The sequence below is a fragment of the Lemur catta genome, chromosome 26, assembly GCF_020740605.2.
Source record: "Lemur catta isolate mLemCat1 chromosome 26, mLemCat1.pri, whole genome shotgun sequence".
Lineage (NCBI taxonomy): Eukaryota > Metazoa > Chordata > Mammalia > Primates > Lemuridae > Lemur > Lemur catta.
In genome coordinates, this window is record NC_059153.1 from 4,788,828 (window position 1) to 4,811,528 (window position 22,701).

Genomic DNA, 22,701 nt, shown 5'->3' on the forward strand with positions numbered 1-22,701 from the left:
AATGCTAAGAGGATACCATCACAGTTGTTCTTAATATTTTTAAAAAGAGATATAACAGCAACTAAGCAAAGTAATTCTCCATGAAGCAAGATCTGGGTAGTGATCCCTTTTTTCCAACAGCAATAAAATGCTAGAAATGTATTACAAATAATGTCTCTAGTTCCATAGGAGAAACAGGCTCTATTTGGATATTTCTCTTCGGTAAATTTTCTAGCCATCTTATCAGGTGTAGTGACTTAAGGGGTTTCTGTTAGCAATTTTGGCTAGTATTTGAATAGAACAGGGCTAGCAAGTGAGATGTGAAAATGGAAAAAAAATCAAACATATTTGGACATGAAAATTAAAAAGAATACAATAAACAGCTTCCATAATCCCTTGTATTATATACTGTATTGTTTTGCACATATTATATATTTTCTTTATTTGTCATAGGCCTCATATTTTTATTAAAAGAAAATTATGCAAAAGCCTGAAGCTCTGGCATTACACATAGTGAAAAAAATTCTGCTCTTTCCTTATTAAAATAACAAGGCTTTTCCTCACTAAACATTGACATTACATTTTCGAAGATAAAATTAATCAGTCAAATACATGAGACTATGCTGGCAGATAATGATGAATGAAAATCAAAACAAGTCACTCATAGCAAAACATGCTTTTACGCTTAATAACCTAAAATAGATCTGGCAGAACACCCAAAAGAAATGAAGTATACCACATGCCTCTTTCCCCTCATGTTGCCCATGAGAATTTACTTGAACTTCGCTTAGTCTTGTAACAGTCCCGTAAAGGAGCGTTTACCATCCCATTTGCAAAGAGGACAGTGACCTTGCAAACGTAGTGACTTGCTCAATGTCACACAGCTATTCAGAATTAGAGCCAAGATATAATAAATTCAGGTGTCTGATTCAAAAACTAGAATTTTTTTTCCTGCACCCTTCGATAGCGCAGCTGGTAGAGCGGAGGACTGTAGACTGGATGGACATCTGCCGACATCCTCGAATTTTTTTCCACTACACACCAGTCCTGCCTTCAAAACTACACGTGACCTCACACCGGAGATCCAACATACGGCTCAAAAGCAGCAGAGATGTGAGGAGCTTGATTCCAACACTCTTGGAATCACCACGCCAAGTTGCTGATGTAGATTTTGAGCCTCAGTTTCGATCAGAAAGACTTCTGCCTTCCTCCGGATACCAATCAGCACTTGTACCCAGTTCTGGCAACTATGTCTCTGGGCCGAGTGAGTCCCTATTTCAGTACCCTGCCTCCTACCCCGAGTCTCTCATGAACTGGGATCCTACTTTGCTCTAGACAGAACCAGAGTCCTGTCTTTGAACCCAAGGTCTTGGACTTTAACTTCTTCTCAGCAGATTCCCGTGGAGTTCAGAGATGCTGTCTGCCATGTGTCACCTGGAACTTGCCGGCTTCTTCGCACTCCCTAGTTTGAGCTGTCATCCTGCATAATTTGAACGACTGCGTTAGCTTAACTGGGTCCTTGCTTTCAGGGTGACTTTCCTTCAGCCATCCTCTACCCTGCTCCTGAAATCAATATCACAGAGCATGAGCCCAGCTGTGTCCCTGTCCACTAAAAACTTTTTTACTAAATCTCTAAAATCTTTAAGACAAAAGCCAAACCCTTCAAAAAAACATAAAGTCCTTTCCTGCTTCGTTAACAAACACTTATTCCAGTATATTTTATACTTTAGCTATATCAATCTCCTTGATATTCTTAAAATAGAATAAACAGTTTCAGGCCTGTGCACATCTCTGTGTGTCGAATGCTTCAATCTCTGTGCACGCCAGTGGACAAACTCCCATTCACCCTTTAGGCAACGAGGTGTTAAGGCAATTATTGACCCTCTCCCCAGAGGGAGGAGTTTGTACTTCCCCTTCTGTGTTTCCAGAGCACCTCATGTTGCCTGTGTTAAGAAACTCCCGCCCTGAACAGTAAATAGTTATTGATACAGAAGCCTCAGCTCCCTGAGGGTCAGGACTTCCTGCTTAATTTACGTATTTCCAATAATTTGCTCTCCCCATCTCTGTGATAGCTCCATGACTTCCGGTTGAACCCCTAACTCCCGTTCCTGTGTATTATTTATTTATATCAACTATACTGTCTCCCAGGAGACAGAGATCTACCTGAATCTCCAATTTATAGGAGTGACGCCAGGTCCTACCTTCTTTCAGTTTGCAGTTAACTGGAACAAGCTTATTCAAATGTCAAAATAGGACAAGCCAGATGACAAGCCTGGAGGCATTACAGTCACGGGGGTAAAGAGCAAGGAGTCAATGTAGAAGGTCATGTTAGACCTGGGAGGGTGGCAAACAAGGATGATTGTCAAGCCCTGGAACAGGACAGGCAGCGGACACTGAAGTCCTAAATGAGGCCACCAGGAAGGCCACCAGGCCATCCATCCCCGTTCACTGGTTGGCAGGGGTCGAGCAACACAGTGAATCCCGGGGGCTACGTGTGCGCATTAGGAGATGTGTGTGTTAGGAACACGGAGGAGCATTTGCACATACAACAAATGAAATAAGCGTGTTTTGAGTCCTCTGTTTGTTGTTGAGCTTTAAAAAAAACGAAAACAAAAACAGAGTCTCGCTCTGCTGCCCAGGATGGAGTGCAGTGGCATGAGCATTGTAACCTGTAATTCCTGGGCTCAAGCGATCCTCCCACCTGAGCCTCCCGAGTAGCTGGGACCGCAGGTGCACGCTACCACACCCGGCTAATTTTTCAAAAATTGTTTTGTAGAGATGGGGGTCTCGCTGTGTTGCCCAGGTGGGTCTTGAACCCCTGGCCTCAAGTGATCAATCTGCCCCAGCCTCCCAAGGTGCTGGGATTACAGGTGTGAGCCACCATGCTTCAGCTGATTATCTTTTTAAAAATTACCTAACTGCAACATATTGAAAGTCAGAAGAGAAGTAAGGCAGGTTTGGGGAGAGGTTACACTTTTGAACTCTACGCGAGAAATGGGCAAATACTGGGAAATGGCACAGAGAGAAACACAGGAAAATCAATAGGTAAAATAATTTAGGCTGAATATTAAAATAATACATAAGCTGGTTAGAAACACTATAATTTAAATTTATTTAACTTCTTCCTTAATTGCAAAGGAAAATTTTATCATACAGAAATCTCAAAATTATCAGAATTTTAGAGCGGGAAATGGCATGTTGAAGAAACAGAAGATAAAATGAAACACACACATAAATATATGCTTTATAATATTTAGAAAAAATCTTTAATTCACTAATCACAAAATACTGTATGTGAAATATTTTTTTTATTCCTGAGTACCCACAATTTACATAGCAGCTTTGGGCAACATGTGGGGTTGTATGTAAACGATCAACTTTCTCTCAAATTAAAAAAAATACTCTTGGAATATTGCAATCATCCAGTTAATTCTTCGTATAGGATCCATTTTCTCACCCATCCTTTAAGGAAAAGAGTATATGTGTTCTTGCTCTCCCAATAATACTTTCTTGTAAATTATTTCTGGATTACATATCCTTTAATTATAGTAAAATTAAGTGCTTATAAAGGTTCGGTATCTTAAAATTAGTCCAATTGTTGTCAGGGAACTTTTCCATTTTATTTTGGTGGGGAAGTGGGCTTGGGAGCCCAGAAGGCTGCAGGCAGCAGGAAGAAGAGTGAGGTCTACTCACCGAACCACGCCTGCTGGTCTCCTTGAACTTCTATGGCTAAGCCAAAGTCTGCCAGTTTCACAGCGGCTCCCTTGGATTTGCTAGCTAAAAGCAAATTCTCAGGCTTCATTTAGAAAGAAAAAAGAAAGAGACCGAAGTGAGAACCTATTTTAAGTGACTATTCAAAACTAACATTTTATAGGATTAGGAAAAAGAAAAAAAAAAAAAAAAGTCATGCACTGTTGTCTCTCCCAGAGACTGCCATTCCTGAATCCCGGGGAAAAGGTAGTTAGAAAATGATTCAAAATGATCATGTGTGCAGGCTTCAGGCAGATGCATACGTGGACTGGGGAGATACTTGGTAGAAGATAGGGTACACTTGGCGAGAGGTCCAACGAATGAAAGCACCTGTCTTGACCTGCACACATGTTCCAACGACCGCCGAGCTTCACACCTGGCCACAGACATCGACTGAGCAGCCTAACACAGAACAGACATCTTCAGCAGAAGGGAACTTGGCAAAACGGTAACGAGAGTTGGACCAATCTACAGACATTTGGCAAAGGAAACTTGCAAATTGAATCCTAGTTAACTTCAAGAGCTTGGACCCAAATGTAGTGATTTTGATTTCTCAATGTTTCCAAACAATTTCTGAACAAATTTTGGACACTTTGAATTATGAATTAAAATTGCTGTCTTTAAGAATCTGTTTATTCTTAAAGGCAGAGAGAGTATACTGCTATTTGCCAAATGTTATAGTTAGCTTTTTTTCTTTACAAGCCAGCTTTTAAAACATAATTTACATTTCTTCAAAGTATGATTCAAAGCATTACTTATATGCTTATGCTCCCATCTCAGAATACCACGAGAAAGATACATTTTTATTTTCTTGGGTATTTACCATTACTCAAGGACTGGTCATTCAGGCTTGGAATGAGGCTGTGTCTACACCACTGTTTCCCAACCGGTGCCTCGGGACACATTTATACTTTGAAAATAAGCTCCAGGGCAAAGAATTCAATTTCCCTGGACCCCCTTTGTGGATTTTAAGAAATGACAGGAGAAGATGGTGAGGAAAAGAAGGCTGATTAATACATACAGCCGAGGGTATACAACCCCAGCTATCTGGATGCATATATGGCTGGATTGGTGTCTACATGGGAGAGGGGCTCGAAGTCTTCCTACTTTGGGATAAGAACCAGTGAATTTAGAGGTGTGTCTCAGACTGAAAAAGTTGGGAAACAATGGACAAGTGCCAAAACGATTGTCTGAACACCTAGAAATTCAATCAGATTAATTTTCTTTATGTTGACAAATAATTTTATATATATTTTTTATATCACATGGGCTATTTTTTTCTTACTTGATTAGTCAGTTCTGTTGGTTGTTTTGACCTTGTGTAAACACAGCCCAAACCAGTATTTAACTTACTAATGAAGCCAGCCATGCAAATTAGCAGAGACCCATCACCAGAGCTGGGAAGAAATTAGGTTAACTCTACAAGAAATCAGAGTGTGGGCAAACAGGTTTTAATTGAGTACCAGACTTCTTCAGGCTACTGCTGCTCACTGCCATCAGATTCATCACTATTATGACGATCAGTAAATGTAAGAAAACTTTTGTTATTTTTTTAGGGCTGATGGGGTTTTGAACTAACTCAGCACTAAACACATAAGTTAATTTGGAGTATGGAATGATGTCTCAAGAATATGAAAGATCTCCACGCTGAAATAACTTTTAGTAAAACCTAACAATTGAAATTATTTGGAACTCTGGTTATTTTTCAACATACCGTAGTATCTATTCACATTGAATGATTCACATTTGATATTTTATTTTTGCAACTAAAATTTATGGTCTGCCCCATTTATTTATCAATGCATGTTCGAGCCTGATCAAGAAGTAATTTCCAGCCATTAATTTATGGAATAAATAACTTGGAAAAACTACACCAAACTGTAAGCAATAGTTCATTGTATCTCTTTGTGACCTTCCCATTCAAAAGCATTGAGATGTCACAGATTTCTCTTAATACACATCTGTCCTAATTTGTCAACCATAGACTCATTAAAAAAAAAAAGAGTTCCAATCATTTTAGAAATCACAGCCATTTTAGGTCTTTGAAGTCAAGCTGGTATTGAAGTTTGTTGAGCAAATGCCAGTGTCATTAGTGAATAAGCATTTAAAACAATTGATCGTGTTTTTACTCTTAGCACTACATAAAAAAGCTCTGGGCAGTGCTGTGTGGATGATGCCCTTAAACACCAAATATCTGCCAATTCAGAGAAAGTGGAATTCCTTAGTTTTATCATGCATGAACCTATGAATGAGTGGGGCAAATATTCGTAACTAGAGATGACCTAAAAGACCTCACTGTAGGCCTGTGAGTCATCCAGGAAAATCATAAATCCATCTGGATTAGTGTTTCACTTTATACCCATGAAGACTGTTCAGCTGCAGTTATGCACGGGAAAAGGCAAGGGCTATTTCAAGGGGATTGTATAGATTGAAAACTTAATAGCACTGACATGATTTCATGTCTATGTGTATCTTTTAGGCAACCCTAAAATATAGACCTATGGAATGAAAACTGAAAAATTCGGATACTCATTGGCTTTATTAAAGGATTATTTGATTTTTGATGTTTTTTGTCACAAGATTGCTTTAAATGGCGGTTCCAACAAAACATTAAAAGTCTGGAATGCATCAGTTGGAATAGTCCGTTGTGTTTTGAGGGTATAGGAGGCTTAACCACCAAGACTTCCTAAAGCCACATTTTAATCGAGACAGGCAATTCTGATTTTTTTGATTCACCACCACTCATACAGCCTCCAACTGAAAAAATATGTTGTACTGCAAAATTTCATTGGCAATGTTAGTTGAATCTCTCACCTAATCTGGGACTAACCTCCTCAGAAAGGATCAGCCCTACACGCTTATCTGTCACTGTTCCGTTATTTTGATTTTCTGAGATGAATGAGACAGGTGAGAGCGGAAACTCAGGGCTTCCGACGCAGCTCCAGCTGCCCACGGGGCAGGGCCCCGGGAGAGGAACACACAGCACGACAATCTGGAAAGAATGCGGACGTGTGGGTTCCTGTCCTCGCCCTGGCTGTGGACTTGGGCAACTCACAGACTCTTGGAGCTAATTAATTAGTTCTTTCATCTCTCAAATGAACATTAGAAGGGTACTGAATTACATCTTGTGTCAGTGACTACGGAATGATACAATCTGGTGGGACCTCTGTCCCCTGTAGCTAGTGACGGTGCACACACTAGTGGTTAGCTCTTCTATTCCACTGCAGCTGGCCACTTCAATGTGCAGCATATTTAGTATTTGTAATGAAGGCTCATAGCTTGAGAAATGTCTGTATTAATGATGACAGCTTAAATACAATCTATTATGTTCGTCTTTTTATATTGAGATTATCTCTAGACTCTTACAAAGCCATCACTTCTTAGGCTGGCTTCTAAATAGAGCCTGCTGACATTCTCACACACAGGTCCCTTCCCTACCCCCATTGCTTCGGGATGATGCAGGATTTTCCACGACATCTGGTCTTGGTGTCAACAACCATTTATAGCATATCAGCTGTAAGGGGCAGCAACTGTTTGCGAGTTTGGTTCTGCACTTCCATATGGACACAATGGAAACTTCTTCCAATGTGATTCAAGATTTTCTTTTTTTTTTTGAGGCAGAGTCCCGCTCTGTCACCCTGGCTAGAGTGCCGTGGCATCAGCCTCGCTCACAGCAACCTCAAACTCGTGGGCTCAAGCGATCCTCCTGCCTCAGCCTCCCGAGTAGCTGGGACGACAGGCATGTGTCACCATGCCCGGCTAATTTTTTTTCTGTATATTTTTAGTTGTCCGGCTAATTTCTTTTTACTTTTTAGTAGAGACGGGGTCTCGCTCTTGCTGAGGCTGGTCTCGAACTCCTGAGCTCAAACAATCCGCCCGCCTCGGCCTCCCAGAGTGCTAGGATTACAGGCGTGAGCCACCGCGCCCGGCCTCTTACCATTTTTATTATTAAGGTCCTATCTTGATCCAAACCTTTCCAAAGCCTACAGTCATACCCCTGAACTACAGCACTATCATTATACAAGCGCTGCTAGATCTCCCAATATCACCTGAATCCACAGCAACTGGGCTGCCGTGGGTTACAGCCTAGACAAACGGCTGTGGTCCCTGTGTACACTACACTGGGTACCGCCTGGTGCCGACTGATACTCTTGCTTTATGCTGATATCCCACTACCCCGAATCTCCTCCTATGGCTTGTTTCTGGGACATTCTCAAATTGCCTGCTGTGCCTCAGCCTTGTTTATAGGTCCTCATAATTTTCCATCTGGTGATTTCCACTGTCCAATGAGTTGAAGTTATTCCAATAGTGACCCTTATTCTGAAGATACACATATCCCCTTTGTGTTATTCAAATATCACCATATTTAATAATCTATTGTATTTGATATTCCCTTTTATATTATAAATGTACTTTTGGTGGAACTTCATTCATTCCTAAATTGAAGGGATATTGCGAGCGTTGCTGGGTGCAAGGCCCTGCCTCAGGTACTGGGGGTGACACACTATGCTAAATAGCTGCTGTCCCAGGGGGCCCATATCCAGACTGTGCAGCACCCATACGCTCATGGGTGACTGTGATGATGATAAACATAACATTTCTTACGTTTTTCTTTTGCTGATATGGACAAATCAAACTATGTGCATTAAACATCCGAATTGCATGTGAATTAACATAAGAATTGGGATACAGAAACAAAAATACATGGCCTAAAAATAATCAGGGTAACTTCTTTTTAAATCCTGGTAATGAGAAATTTCAGCAGCTGATCTCCTTTTTCATTGTACTCTGTGGTAAATATATTACAAGCAGTCTATTTATCAGAGTGCACATCATGGGTATAAAAGGCACAAAACAAAGCCAGAGAGTCAATACTCTCAAGGTACGCATGAACGGCCACTCCTGTGCAAGGTTTGGATTCTCTCAGTATGTTTGTGAAGTGGCTTCCTGAAGCCAGCACTGGGAACCAGATTCAACTGAAGTCTATCCAAGGCAGCAGTTTGACAGAAACTAGGGAAACGATTACAAAAATTATAACATGCTCTCTTGAAAGTTCATTTCTGTCCTTTCCCCAAATCAGAATAAGAATGGAGAGCAAAACTACTTTTGCCCCTTGAAAGAAATCTGATGGGTAATGAAGAAGGCTCTTTCTTTCGGTGCTGAGCCTCCCTAGCAATCACCTGCTTGAGTTTTTAATCAGTGACTTTAGCTCACATGACAGAAAATATATTTTTCTTTGCAGCCCATGCCTGGGCCCACTGACATCTCTGATTAAAGTTCCAGTCCGTGAAGGGGTCAGTGGAGTCTGGACACTTATAGAAGGACCCCGTATTACGACTCCACAAAACACAACGTTGAAGTCATGGAAGAGAGGTCACGTTTCTCATGCTTGGCTTTTAGAGCACACGTATGGTTACATAGCATGGAGTAAAATATTTCAAGTGCCACGCTGCTAAAATAGAGTATTTGATAAACTAGCACAAATAATATGCACACCCACATATGTTCACTTAAAAGAAAACTAGCACTGTGGGTTCCAGTGGTAACAAAAAGGGGCTCTGTCTACACGTGGCCAGTAAGGGATTTTCGAGGTGACTGAAAAAGACATGAATTTTCAAAGGGACATATTATTTTTCCTTTATCCTAATGGGTAAATTTGGTAAGTGCTAGCACATACACATAGTTCTATTTCGGCTCTTCAAAAGAATATGACCATAACCATATCTTTGCTTTTAATCGTTAAAGCTCTCGGAATCAACTGAAACCAAAAGAACATTCCAGAAAACGAAGACAATGTTTTGCTTTCAAATCACATCTTCATGTAACTAACTGTGGATGTTTAGAGATATACTCTTCTAGAATATTACATGACTGGAAACTATACATTTATAATTTATTATAACTAGAAGAGTCTGCACGTGAGAAAACTGTGTAGGTCCTTCCACTGAACACGCACAGTTTTAGACATTTTAAATTACCAGCTTTGTCCCAATGCCTGGAAAATGCTGAAGGTGCAAACAAAAAATCAAAATTATATGATGTGCACATTTGCTATTTCACTCATCCATTAGCTTGCTTTCACTGAAATTTCTAGCCGTTCACTATTTCTCTGAAATTCCACAAGTAAAACTAGAATGCTGGGAGAAGGGGACAGAAAATTAATTAAAATGTATTCTCTTTGTGAACTATTTCATTTCTAAATGATTTCTTAAAAGTATTAGCAGGCATTCAAACAACATTATAAATACAGGGATGGAAACATATATTTGCTATATAAATATTATTTGATGATAAAATTTGTTTTACTTTTTTTATCTGCATTTTTAAAAGGCACTAGTATCTTGGCCCCCAGGAATGTGAGTAAACAAAGCTCTAAGAAGCCTAAGTGCCCTCAGAATTCCTAGGACTAACGTTAAGGGAAAGAGAATATAAGAGTTCAAAATGGGGTTTTTAGCACCCAATCACTCTGGCTTAAGTCTACTTCATAACTTTAATTTCTAATCACTTCCTAATTTTGATGAGCATTTACGTTATGTTAGGTATATACAGTGTGGATATAAAATGATGTGTTTTATTAATGTCCACAGAACAAATTTAGAATGAAGCAGAGATCAACAGTCCTACCAGAAGTCGCATTAAATCCGGTCTCCATTCTTAGGAGGAAGAAACTACAGCAACCTATTTACTGCAAACATCAGGAGGTGATTTCTCTCCGGCTATGCAGGGATTTACACGCTAGTCTCCAGTGTGCATTAGAGAAGGATGAAGTAAGAGGGACTGTGGGATGAGTCATGTGTTGGAGAGCGTCCGCACGACTTGACTGCTTGCATTTGCACCTTTACCGGCATAACTGCAGCTGGACAGGCCTTAGGCGCCGCGTGGAGGTGTCTTCTCCAGGGGCATTACTCACCTTCAGGTCGCGATGGACCACGCCCATCTGATGGCAGTGGAGCACGGCCTCCAGGATCTGCTGAATGCAATGACTGCATGCAAACACCAGGGGGCGCGTGTTAGTTCCCAGCCGACACTCACTGTCTGTACACCCTCAGAGAGACCGGGTTCAAGCGCAGCGCGGGCAGACAACTGGCCTTGTACCGTACCACCTTCAGGAACGTGCACATATTGCTCGAAGAGAGTGACTACTACCTCAGAGCAGTGAGGGTCTTGCCAGACGGGAGCCAGAACGTGGACCCACTTGTCCTACGAAAATCCTTGCATTTCATTCAGCAGCTCATTGCCTGGTTATAAATTCTTCCAGGAAGTGAGTTGGAACACAGATGCAAACTTTAAAGCTGTTGTGCTCCACTTCCCCCCCGCACCCATGCACAAAAACTGTTTCCCTGTCCTCGCCTGTTTTTCCAGTATCATTCCACAAGCTGCCACTCCAGCAAGCAAGGCACCATTCAGGTTCAATTAGGATACATAATGAATTTTTGATAAATCATTAACTTCTGGTCCTCTAATTTAGCTGGCAATTATTATCTCTTGCCTAAGGGTTCATCAGACTCCAATGGAGCAATGCGTGACCAGTTGTTCTGCTACAGCGACCCGTGGTCTCAGAACAGAAGTGGTGTTGAGCTCTACAGGCGCACATACATCACAGGCCAAGTTCGTCTCCAGGCAAATGCCGGACAGTTCAGGGAAGCCTGCCCCACACCTCCTCTGGGAGTTTCTGTTTGGACACTTAACAGGGTGTGTTCGCAATATCGTCCTTTCCTTTTTGCTATGATGTATATTTAGCCTGTAGATGAGCAAACTGAAAGAGGCATCATGCATTATCATTTCATTATTTATTCAGTTTAGGAAAAAGTTGGGAGAGGCAAGGGAACCATTTTCAATACCCACCCTCTGCCCTTTCCCCAGAAAAAAATAAAATAAAACTGCTTTGATTCAGATTTATGGACTCCATATACTGACCTTCAGGTCCCTGTGAACTATGCCATTTAGGTGACAATGATTTACACTTTCTAGAATCTGCTGTATACAATGACTGCAAAGATATAAGGGCAGAATGGAAGGGAGAACATTTTAAAGGCACATAATCACATTGAATACAAAATAAAATGAAAGTTCCAACGAAACAAACAAACAAACAAAAATTATATTCTTCACAATTTTTTTTTAGCTTTACACTGGAATTAAATAATGCTGAATAAAGCTAATTCTGGTTCTAACAAAAATGACAACCAACATAGAATTTGTGACATGTTCAGACAAAACAATTTGAGCTGTGTTTTTTTCATTGTAAGTCTACAAATTAAATCATGTGGATACAGATGTTGAAATTTCCATATCTAGAAGCAAAGATATATAAATAATTCCCATAATGTTCTGGGAAATTTTTTCAGAGATTAAAATGTCCGTGTATTTCTTTCTTATACACACCTAAACTGTTTAAAATCTGAGGTCACAACGAAACATAGGTGTTGAAACAAGAGGGTAAACACAGATGAAGTGGCAGGTGAAACGGGTCAAAAAAAATGGAGGGACACATTCACCACTTTGACTCAGAGTGTTGCTTTTTGCAAAATATATAATAGGAAAACTAATACAAGTCTCCAATATTACAGGGGGAGTTTAAAGTAAACCCATACCTAAAATAAACCCCTCTCTCGTATTAGAATACTCTGGGGAAGGGCCAGGAAGCTTACAAAGAATAAATAAATAAAATCTCAAAATCCCCTGGAGCACTGGTGACTGTCAGACCCACGTCCATACACTGCGGTGAAGGAAACTTGTGCTTATTCCTATGTCAAAATGCACATTTTATGCTATCCTTATTAAAGACTCACTGATGTCAACAGACTGCTAACTACATTAGCGGAGAAATCACTGATCAGCACCCTATAAGGTCCCATGAGCTGTCATCTGACACACAGTAATGTAGAACATTACACTGATGAATTTTGTACGAGTTCACCATGCAATTCAAATGCAAGTACAGACAGAACCAAATTTATTCAATCAAGGATGATGCAAACGTTGTAATAAGGACATTTTCAACCATTTAACACAAAATAATTTTACTTTAAAGGAAATTCTTGAACTAAAACAAATCCCCATCTGATTTATTACAATGTAAATATCACAAAATTGATCATGATTGTGATTTCTAGCTCTAACTATTAACAGTACCACTAAAAGGGCCTCACATTGGTTGTTGTTGACTACTTAGCTTATTGGAGTATTGGTTTATTTTTAAACCATAGGACTGATTCTTTTTCCCTTCACAATAATGTTCACTTTATACTACTTTTTAAGAATATTTCTCTTTTTCTTCTCAAACCACAAGCATACATTATTGGGCCTAAGGAACAACAGCAAAGAAAAAAGTAAATAATAATTCATATTAAATCAATGTTACCATTTTTTACTAGTGAGGATGGATTCAATTCTTAAATTCTTAACTAGGAAGAAAACAGAATTTTACAATTTTTTTGAAAAATATCCTCTTTATGCTCGCAGTTAGGAAGAGAATGTTTCTTTTCCTTGATTTTGTGGGAGATCTATCCTAAAAATATCCTATGGTTAATTCTCGAACTTACTATAAACACGTATATTAAATGACCCAACCCAAAGGGTCTGTCCTATTCTCTACTGGGCTCCTTTAACAGTGACAATAGTCTTCATCTTAATTTCAACCAATATTTTTCAAGCATTACATCCTGTTGAACATAACTTTGAAAGGCACAATTAACGAAATTCCCTAACTTGTTTACCACCTTGATTAAAATGATTATTCTCTCTTGACAGGTGGGCAAATAGCTCCTTCCAAGGCTGCTCTGAGGCCCCCTGTGGGGCCCTAATGTGAGGCTTTGGGGACAGCTGAGCAAGTGGTGATTAACTCATCATAGCATTAGTGACGCAGAACTCTCTATTTGACTTTGGCAGAAAAAAAAAAGCCCATTGAAAAATTAGAGTACAGTCCTGTACAGATAGATTCACAGAGTGTCCTAAACAACAGCACTAAAGCAAGAAGAAAAATTAGAAATTTAGAGGTGAGTCTATGTATGCAGGTGCTGCTTGGAGGGCTGGGGAACCTCGGTAGCTGCCGAGGGTCAGGCTATGGCGGGATCAGCAAACCTCAGGGAGCTCTGAGAGCCTTCAGAGAACGGGCACAGAGGGTCATTAACTGAATTTTCACAGCATTCCATTTTCATTGCTAATAATGAGCTAATCGCTCTTGATTAGATTTTTAAAAGAAATGACAATTACAGAGTATGTATAAGGAGGGCTGAGGAAAATTAACACCATGCAGTCTATAAGTAATATCTAAGCAAGTGGATTAATGTTACTTCCATGTTGCTTTTGGGTAGCTTAAGAAGTTTCCAACTAGACAAAATCTTAGCCTTGCTTAAACTTCTGTAAAGATTTTGCCCATTAACAAGATTAGGAAAATTACTCTTGAACCTCTGAAATACCTAAACAAATATTTTTCAAGTAAGAATTCCAAGGGTTTTAATGAAATTTCCAAAGAGTTAAATAGCTAATAATAATGCTTTAAAAAGTGCAGTGTGGCTTTTTTTAGTCTTTTTTCTGAATAGATAACTCACTGGTCAGTGGAACTCTCTGTGACCATGGAAGGGCTCCGTGTCTGGTCTGTCCAATTGGGAGCCACCACCCACTTGTGGTGATTAAGCAGTTGGAATGTGGCTACCCCAACTAAGAACTGAATTTTTAATGTTATTTAACTGTAAGTAATTGGAATTGAAATTGAAATAGCCATGTGACTAGTGACTGCTACACCTGGGGAGTCCCAGACACTGGGACTAGTGGATCTCCAGTTTTGATCTCTGATCTTTTCTAAAGAAAGTACTTCTTTAGCAGAAGTCATTCCGGTTAGGTGGGTTTTTTTGTCTGTTGTTGTGATTGTTTTCTTTAAACATGTATTCTCACAATAGATGCTCAATAAAAATAAAGTTTAGACCAGATTCAAAGAATTTTTCCCTCTAAGAATCACCCCAGAGATCGTGAAAGAGAGAAACATCAATTCAAAGGGACTCTTCGGGAGAATTCGTCCAAGATGGCTTTACGAAATTCCCATATATTTAACTGTCATGACGCATCTGTAAAGAAACACACTGAGCAACGTTTGAATCCTGTCCTGTCTCTTTCCAAGAGCAGGTCGCTTACCTGGCATCCGCTTCGCTGTAATACTCTCTTGCCACGATGTCTTCAAACAGTTCCCCGCCAGTAACTCTGTGAGGACAAGCAAGACAATCAACATTTAAAAAGAAAAAAACATTAGGATCCATAGGTTTGCAGCTAGTGTTCATAAAGAATTTTTTTCTTAGATTAGTTTTAAAATGATCAAAGTATTTTAAACATCATGAGACTTACTGTTTGCTAGATCAAATCTAGAACTCTAAACATTTCCATTTTTTCTGTTTGTCTGTGTATCACTAGATCCTGAAATCACAATTTTATGTATGCCATAAATAGAGTCAGCAAGATCTTTTACAGAAAATGGTCTTATAAAAGTTTTCGTTTCAATTCTCCAAATGTGAACTGATGTCCGACAAAATGCACAGTTCAGTTTAGAGACATCTGCTGAACAAAAGGACACGGCACCCATCACAGCTGCTGAGTGTGAGTTTGCAGGCCAACCTCTCTGCGTACTTTTCAATCTTTGTAGTGTGTACCTTTAAACATACGTTTTCTCCCCTTGCAAACACACACATATACATATACATAATACATACTTTTCTCACAAAAGTGTAAATGATTAAGCTGGTTACATTTTTCATTTCACATTAAGTCATGGACACCATTTCATATCAAAAGTGTTTTTCCCTAATTTAACACAACATAGCAATGAGCAGAGGTGGGCATGCGTGTATGTGCATGAATGCACATATGTATTTCTGCATATGTGGGGGTATTTCTAGAAGAGATATTCTTACAAGTAAAATTTCTGGGTCCAAGAGTACCCACATTTAAAATTTTCTTGGGAAGACAGGCCAAATTGCCTTCCCAAATGGCTGTACCCCAACACTCTGAAGGTACCCAGAGGTCCAAATCATTACTAGTAATAGTTATTGTCAATCAATAAAAACACCTGATTGTGGAAAAAAAGTAATCTCATATTATGAATTTCTTGATTATTAGTGAGGTGGACCGATTCTCATGTATCTATCAACCATTTCTTCCTCTACTGTGATCTGGCTTGATTTTAAAAGGAAATTGCATCTTTGGGTTTTAACTTTATAATAGCTAACATTTGCTGAGTGCTTATAATGTGCCTCAGTGTACTGAGCATTATGTTAACTCATAAATCCTGACATTTACTCTCTGAGCTGGGTTTTATCATTAGCCCAGTTTATTGATGAGAAAATGGAGAAAGATTAACTAACTTGCCCCAAATGACAGAGCTTTTGGTGGCAAAGAAAAGGCATCCACTTCACAGATCACCCCCTCAACTATCACACAGTGCAGCCTTTCCAATAATTATGTTGCCAATTTTTCCAGGTTAGACAGCGTGAGTCATTTGAAAAGGCATGACGGGAAGATACAAAGTTTCATCTATGAATATTACAGAGTGAGAGAAAACAACTCTGAGATAGTTTTTCTTTTTTGTTCTCGTTTGCTCTTATGCTTTATCAAGTTCTGCAACATCCCCAAAGGACAGCACAGTCCAGAGATCACCAGCTATTACTCTCTTCTTTCTTCTCCTTCTCTAACAAATAATGATATGATACTAAAAACTATCAATTTTTCTGAACGTTTATGCAACCTCCATTGCACTCTGAATACTTTAAAGTCCTTTACTGTCGTTATTTCCAATTCCATGACTTTTACTTATAAAATGTGTACCTAAAATTATCATATAAAGCTTCATACAGGCTTGTTCTGAAAGCCATGATTACGTGTCCATGTAATTTCGTTCAATAGCATGGCTACTTTTCCAATTAGAATCTATAATAACAATGTAATCACATAATGTGCCCTAGATAAATTATAATGCAAAATAATTAAATAGACAAAAAGCACTTCCAACAAATCCACTGTTGTCCCTGTAACGATAACAGTTTTGTGGGATTTCTTGCTTTGAATATATTATTCCTTAGATATAATATATAATCATATTTATCTTTGTCTTTGACCTTCAGTACCCAGAAAACCTGCATACATTACAAATAATTTGAGACTATTAAAATGTTTAATAAGTATTGATTAAAGTCTACTATCACTAATGAAATTGCTTCTGTTTACAGTAGCTCCTTAAACATAGATTTTGCCCCGTGAGAACTGTCAGATTCTGGTTCACTGGGATCTTAACTCACTGATCTTTGTTAGGTTAGTACCTAACCCAACATTAACACGCAATGTTTGTTCAATTAATGGCTGCTGGAATACTGATTAAACGAATTAACCCAGTTAGATAATCATACTATCCATTTCGTTTACTGTAAGTCTGGGCTTTATGTGAACTTAATAAGGAAAAAAAAATCATACACACACCAAAGTCTAGCTATAGTCGGCAATAATGGGGACTACTACCATGGTGGTAGTTTTCAATGATTTATAATAACTTTACACACATTTGAAAGGATGTAGAGTTTTACGTTGAATTTTGGATGATGTAGTTAACTATCTTTGACAATATTCTCTCTCATCTTCTAGCATTCATCCTTCCCATGATTTAAAACTATCCTTGTTCAAGTGAAACCATTTTATCATTTTTGCTGTATGTATGTATGATAAATGTCTGAAAAGGAAAAAAATGGAAGTCATGATAGAATTAATTCACTGCCTTAAAGATATTGAATTTTCTAACTTTAACACATTTCTATACTCACATGATTGTTTAATGGAGCACAAAATTAAGCAGCAGTTATTACATATTTTTTAAAATTTTTGGTGTGCTATGTGAAATTTTATATAATACTACAAATTAAATCAGACTGACGAATACACTGTTAGATTTATTTTTACTCAACCAATTAGAGATTTTGTGAATATACTGATGTCAGAGTTCTGCTCTGATATGAAGCATATCAATTATAGATTTGAAGCATTAACTACTATTTATGAATCTCTGGAACATTAGGGCTTACAGGGAAAAAAGGATAATTCTAGAACCATAAAAAGATGAGATTCCACATACCTGAAAGATAAATATTTGTGCTGTTATTGTTATTAATATTGATAGTGATGCTGATTCACACTGCGTTGCCCTACATAATGCATCGTTCTTTTGTTTCTAGTCTATATATTTGTGACTTGTATCAGAAATGGTCAAAAGTAGTTTCATCTTGAATAAAATATTTGTAAAACTTCATGAGTGACATCGCTTTGACTATGAGGCTGAGCAGCCGGGAGAGTCCAAGTTTGGGCTTTTTAAACAAAATGGTGCCACATTAGTCCCAGCACGAGCACTGACTTGGAGGTTGGAACTGGGGCCCAAGGAGGTGGGGGAGCCAGCAGCCCCCGGTGGGAGCTGAGCTGGAAAACAGGGCCCACAGCAGGGCGCAATGCGCAGCGAAGAGGCAGTCTTGCCAAGGTGGGACCGAAAACATCCCCTGAAAAATGGAGTAATTCCCCTGGGAAATACGTGCAAAGCTGAAGAACAAAGCCAGTGAGCCGAGACCCCCAGATCTGAAACCCAAGACACTGAGCAGAGGGAGCCATGGCTCATCAAGGAGTTAAGCAAACAACCACCACAATCAGATTTGTGTGTGTTTGTCAAAAAACATATCCTACACTGCCTCACGTTTGGGTAGCTGGTATGTTTTCCTTTACTTAAGGGGCAGAAGTGACAGTGACACACCTGTACTGTCACCTGCATGGTGCCCAACACACTGCCCTCCCTTTGATGTTCCTGTGGAACATCCTTTTAATTAAAGCATGAGTCTATTTTCAAAGCCAGAATCCTTAAGATCCGGCGAATCCTAGACTAGGCAATCGTTTCATTTATGGAGAAAGTATGTGTACTTGGAGGTAAAGACGTTTCACTCAAAACTCATCTTTTTGGCATGGCGAAAGGAAGAGAACTTAGCACGAATGGGATGCATGTGTGCTCCGTGCGTGGGGACTCACTGATGGACACACAGCAAGTGACATCCACCCCACAGCCTCACGGCCACCCGTGCCCAGTGCCAGCCAGCAAGGCTGGAGTCCCGTCACAGCTCACCACGTATTGCAGAGTATGAAGAACGTCTGTTACTTCCTCCACTTTCCACACTTCACAGAGGGTTCCAGACCCCTGCTGTGTAGACTCAGGACATTACAACGAACAAAGAATAAGCAAGAAACGAGGGAGCAATAGAGTCACAAAGGCTAACAGACGAGAGAGAAGAGAGAAGAGAATAATGAATCTTTCTGGGGCTCAGAGAAACTCTCACAGAGGATGTGCTGCTCCAGGAGGACCTTCCAGGGGACAGGAATGCCCGGGCGGAAATGGGAGTTCCGCTGAAGAGAGGAGAGCAAGCGAACAAAAGGATTGGAAGTAGGAATCTCAATGTGTCCTTATTTAGTCCCAATCTTTCCCCCCATTCCTAACCATCCTCAGGATGTATCTACCTACTGAAGGGACTTCCAGAATCCACCATCTTCCAGATGCACCCAACTTCTTACTTTCTGCCACCATTCGTTTTGGGGTGCTCTAGCGACTGTGCTTGCACGCTGGAACCCAGTGGCTCATTTCTAGTATCACAACAATCCCACAATAGTCTGAATAAAGGCTTAAGTCAATCCAGTTTTTTTTAAATATAATGCTGGGTTAATTAATTATCACATAGGTTTACAGAAACAATGCTTCCTAAAGGGATGTCTAGTTTAGCAATCTCATTTTTAAAGAAAATAACCAAGAATTAGTACTGGTTTTATTCCCAACCTTTTGATTGAGTCAACAGCAGGTACGTAATTTAGTCATTGTTTCTAGGTTTGGCATTCATCTTCCCAAGCTCTCCCTGATTCAGTTGGAGTGTTCTGTTGCCAATGAACTACACATGTTATTGGACAGCAGATTCCCTGTTTTTTACTGGCATTTTCGTTGGGTCTCTGGACTATCACTCAATGATTTATCACACACCCGCTTAGTAAGTGTCAGTAGCCATTTGCTCTGGCAATTTGATCATCTGTTTTATCTGAATATAAAATATTCAACGAATTTTTCAAAAATAAGCATCACAGTAAAGCTGCAGTCATTCAGTTTAATTAGAAAAGAGAAGGCTAATCTAAACAGCCCTATTTCTGAATTATGGCATACTTTTTTAAGGAAATGAAACTACATTTATTTTAAATAAAACGTAATCAAATCTTATTTGACTCCTTCCCAAATTATAAATTCTCCCAGATCTGCATTAAGAAACAGCCGAGCATCAGCGTGCTACATGCAAGTTACTGTGTTAAGTACCGATTTGAAATCTTGTTTATACTCCCTTCACATATTGTCTGTCTAGAATAGAAAGACCAACCCAAGCCTAGATCATTCAAATTATCGTAAATTTAAAAATTGTTCATTTACGTATGTATTTGTGTGCTACTCATACTCTAGCATCTTCTTAAAAAGACTTGAGACAGCTTATCATCTTTCAAATTATCTAAATTATCAAATTTCCCTATCTGAACTCTAAGTGCATGTTTTTCACTTAGGCTGGCATACAAAAGGAGGAGTAACAGATTAATCCTTAATTACTGCTTATAAAAATCTATGCAATCTTAGATTGCTTCCATTTTTTATAATTGTAACAGCTCTGTAAGAGAATATGTGCTTGAATTTAATAATATATTGCTTGTTGAATCCAAAAATATTTATTTGTTGCTCATTATGTGCAAGCTACTAATTTACTGAAGCTTGGTTTAGTCATTAGCTTCAATAAATTTTTTTTCATAGACTATTAGGTTCTGAGGAATATATGGCTTTAATTAATTTAATTCATTAATGCAGAACTACAAACTCTTTATTCACAGTTAATAGTAGTTTTATCACTATCCAACGGTAAGACAATATGATCTTTAGTGGTGGACTTAAAAATAAAATGTATTCTAGACCCCTACCCCTTCCCTTTTCTCAAAAATAAAATAAAATAAAATAAAATAAAATAAAATAAAATAAAATAAAATAAAATGTATTCTTAATATATATTAACACAGCATTTGTAGGCATCATTACTGGCAGCAACTCATCCCTGGAGTACGAATGTTAAGTTATTGCAGCGCAAACCGGATTGCCCACGCTGCCAAACGGAAATCATAAACAGACACTCTGGATCTAGGAGTTCAAGGTTTAATGTGTGGGTTTTCTTTCAGCGAGAGATTTCCCTCCCTTTGCCTCTTGCAGAAGCTTCACTTCCGGTTCTTCCTGTGTTTTCTCTCCCCTCGCCCCGCCACCAGCCCTGCAGGGAGGGGGATGCAGAGGTACTGAACCACCGTGCTGGGCTCCAGGAAGGAAGAGGTAGGATGGTCCAGCGACTTGTCCCCTCGCGGCTGCAGGACGGCAGTTTCACAGACGGACAGACTGACGGATGGTGTCATCCCACAGATCTCTAGGGTTGTGGAAGGAAAGGCAGTTTTCTTGGGGGCACTTCTTGGAAGCAAAGGGAGAAGAGGTGGCAAAATTTTATTTTAGTTGATCACCTGAAGCTATTTAGCTAAATGATTCAAGCCTGGACTCTATCTGTCCTCCACTCTTTATTGTACAAAGAACAGTAACAAGCTACTTCAGTACAGTCTTGTGTCTCCCCAAATTATACTCAGTATCGAGATTTATGTTTTGCTTAAACAACTTATAACATTAGCAGTCCTTGGGAAAAGGGGGGAGGGGAAAACTTAGTGAAAAATATTACAGACTGGTACTGCTGCAGGAAGCTAGCCTAGAATTTAGAAATTCCTTAGAGAATCTCTGCAATATAAACTCCTCACGCAGATCACTAAGCTTCTTTTAAACTCCCATTTGTAGCTATTAAATATCTACTTTTCCTTTTCTAACGTATTTCCTGTATTAAGAATTCTTTATAGTGAAGCAACTTTACAAATTTCGTTTGCATATATGTGCTTGAAGTGCAATTTCAAGGCATCAGTGACCTCCTCTTCAAAAAGTTAACACTTGAATGGCCTAGAGCAGTGGTCCCCAACAGTTCTGGCACCAGGGACTGGTTTCACGGAAGACAATTTTTCCACGGACCGGGGCGGGAGGGAGGGAATGGTTTTGGGATCATTCAAGCTAATGATAATCTGCATTTGCAGCTGCTCCCCGGTGCTAGCATCACCACCTCAGCTCCAGCTCAGAACAGCAGGCGTTAGATTCTCATAAGGAGCGAGTAATCTAGATCGCTCGCATGTGCAGTTTATAGCAGGGTTGGAGCCTCTATGAGAATCCAAAGTCGCCACTGATCCGACAGGAGGCAGAAATTACGCAGTGATGCAGGTGACAGGGAGCGGCTGTGAATACAGATGAAGCTTCGCTTGCCCGCCCTCTGCTCACCTCCCGCTGTGCAGCCCGGTTCCTACCAGGCCACTGACTGGTCCAAGTCCTTGGTCTGGGGTCTGGGGACCTAGAGTACATAGTTTCAGGTTCTTACCATAACATCTGTGGACCTTCCGAGAGCTGGCATGCACTTACTGAGCTTTCTAGCTTTTTAGTTCCACAAAAATCACCTTGGATTTTGGTTAGTTGTGTATTGCTCTGTGCATCTTTAATGCAATTCCTTGCCAGCAATGTCTACACAATCTTGATTTAGTTTTCCTCGAGCTTATGCATTCTTGAAGAAAGAGCCGAAGTTTCCTCCAGAAATTCTTCTATGAAACCCATCCTCTGTGCCCTCTCAACATGCTGTTTGTTTGATTTAAATTTCACATGACACTGAGATCATCAGCTGATATATGAATGTCTCCTACTTACCCTCAAAATAAAGGCAAAAACTCATTTTTTGTACCCCTAACCTGTGACCCTAACTAACATATCACTGAGACCTATCTGTAGTTCAATAAACATTAGTTGAATTAAACAATCTGTGAAAGGGAAGATAT

At 39.5% G+C, this 22,701-nt stretch overlaps 1 protein-coding gene across 7 annotated transcripts in view; it reads right to left on the minus strand.

Annotated features, from left to right (window-relative positions):
* CAMK2D (calcium/calmodulin dependent protein kinase II delta) overlaps positions 1 to 22,701 on the minus strand; it is a 210,055-nt gene that overhangs the window by 54,432 nt on the left and 132,922 nt on the right. For 6 of the 7 annotated variants that reach the window (XM_045537383.1, XM_045537381.1, XM_045537379.1 and 3 more), the window contains exons 5-7: positions 14,863 to 14,928; positions 11,647 to 11,719; positions 3,673 to 3,775 (exon numbers count right to left, since the gene is read on the minus strand). In XM_045537383.1, coding sequence (XP_045393339.1) covers positions 3,673 to 3,775; positions 11,647 to 11,719; positions 14,863 to 14,928 — 242 coding nt within the window. Of the gene's footprint in view, positions 1 to 3,672; positions 3,776 to 10,639; positions 10,713 to 11,646; positions 11,720 to 14,862; positions 14,929 to 22,701 lie in introns of all 7 variants that reach the window. The other variant, XM_045537384.1, reaches the window with a different exon arrangement.